Consider the following 991-nt stretch of genomic DNA (forward strand, 5'->3'; position numbering starts at 1 on the left):
AACTGTTTTCATATTTCCTGGTATACACGCGCTATTGGTTCCATGGAAGCGCAGTATTTTAGGTTGTTTAATACCATTAATCACCGGTAATCCTATGTAGATTGCTGAAATTAATCAGAGCAAAATTAAAATGGTAAGTATTACTGGATAGGATATACGTTTATCTGAGAAAGGATAGATTAAGTACAAATATCTATCTAGAGTTACGAAAAATAAAATAAATGTTGACATTAAACTTGATAGCGCAATTAGAAAAGAAGCTGTTAAACATGCCCAACTACGCTGCCAAAGTTCGAGATTTTCAGGATAACGACCGGCATAACAAATATTAGCCGACGCAGTAATAATTAAGTAACATCCCATCAATAGATCAGCAATAGATAAATTAATTTAAAAAGTTTTCACAGTGCGTAGATCTTTAGAAATATCGATTGAGTGCCGTATAATTGAAATAGCATTTCCGACGATTGATATTGTCCCAATAGCCCAAATAAATATACGTAATGCATCATACGATAATATGCTTGAACATGTTGATAAACTGAGTTGGTCAGGGAGTGGACTGTACCGCTTAGCCACTGGAAGTGCGATGCAACATAAATAATCATGAGTAGAATACCTACGTAAAATGCGCAAAGTGTTTTGAATTACTGCAAAATTGGTTTATGAAATATTTTAGTAAATGTTTGATTTTAAATATCCTACAATTATGACATTAACAGCTAGGCGTAAAATATACATATACGTGACTTTTTAAAATATTAGATAACTTATCACGTACACGAATCTTAAATGAATTAGTCCATGCATGGCTTTTGCATTGAAATTCAGCAGCGGATTATTTTCCAAATGCCTACACAGGAAATTAATAATCTTTTCTAAATGCTACCACAGTTTTAACGAACTTCGATAATATATCTTAACTTAAATTCAACTAAATCCTTATATAATTAATTTTTTGAATCAAATTAATGTGAATCAATTCAATGGC

The 991-nt window shown here is 31.7% G+C and overlaps 1 protein-coding gene across 1 annotated transcript; it reads right to left on the reverse strand.

Moving 5' to 3' along the window:
- Positions 1 to 114: 114 nt before the first annotated feature.
- TRIADDRAFT_34788 (uncharacterized protein) lies at positions 115 to 384 on the reverse strand (the record flags this gene model as incomplete). Its single annotated transcript, XM_002118775.1, has 1 exon — positions 115 to 384. A coding segment is annotated over one exon (270 nt), but the record flags the coding sequence as incomplete, so codon positions are not given.
- Between the last annotated feature and the right edge of the window lie 607 nt (positions 385 to 991).

Source organism: Trichoplax adhaerens, genomic scaffold, assembly GCF_000150275.1.
Source record: "Trichoplax adhaerens TRIADscaffold_1089 genomic scaffold, whole genome shotgun sequence".
NCBI lineage: Eukaryota > Metazoa > Placozoa > Uniplacotomia > Trichoplacea > Trichoplacidae > Trichoplax > Trichoplax adhaerens.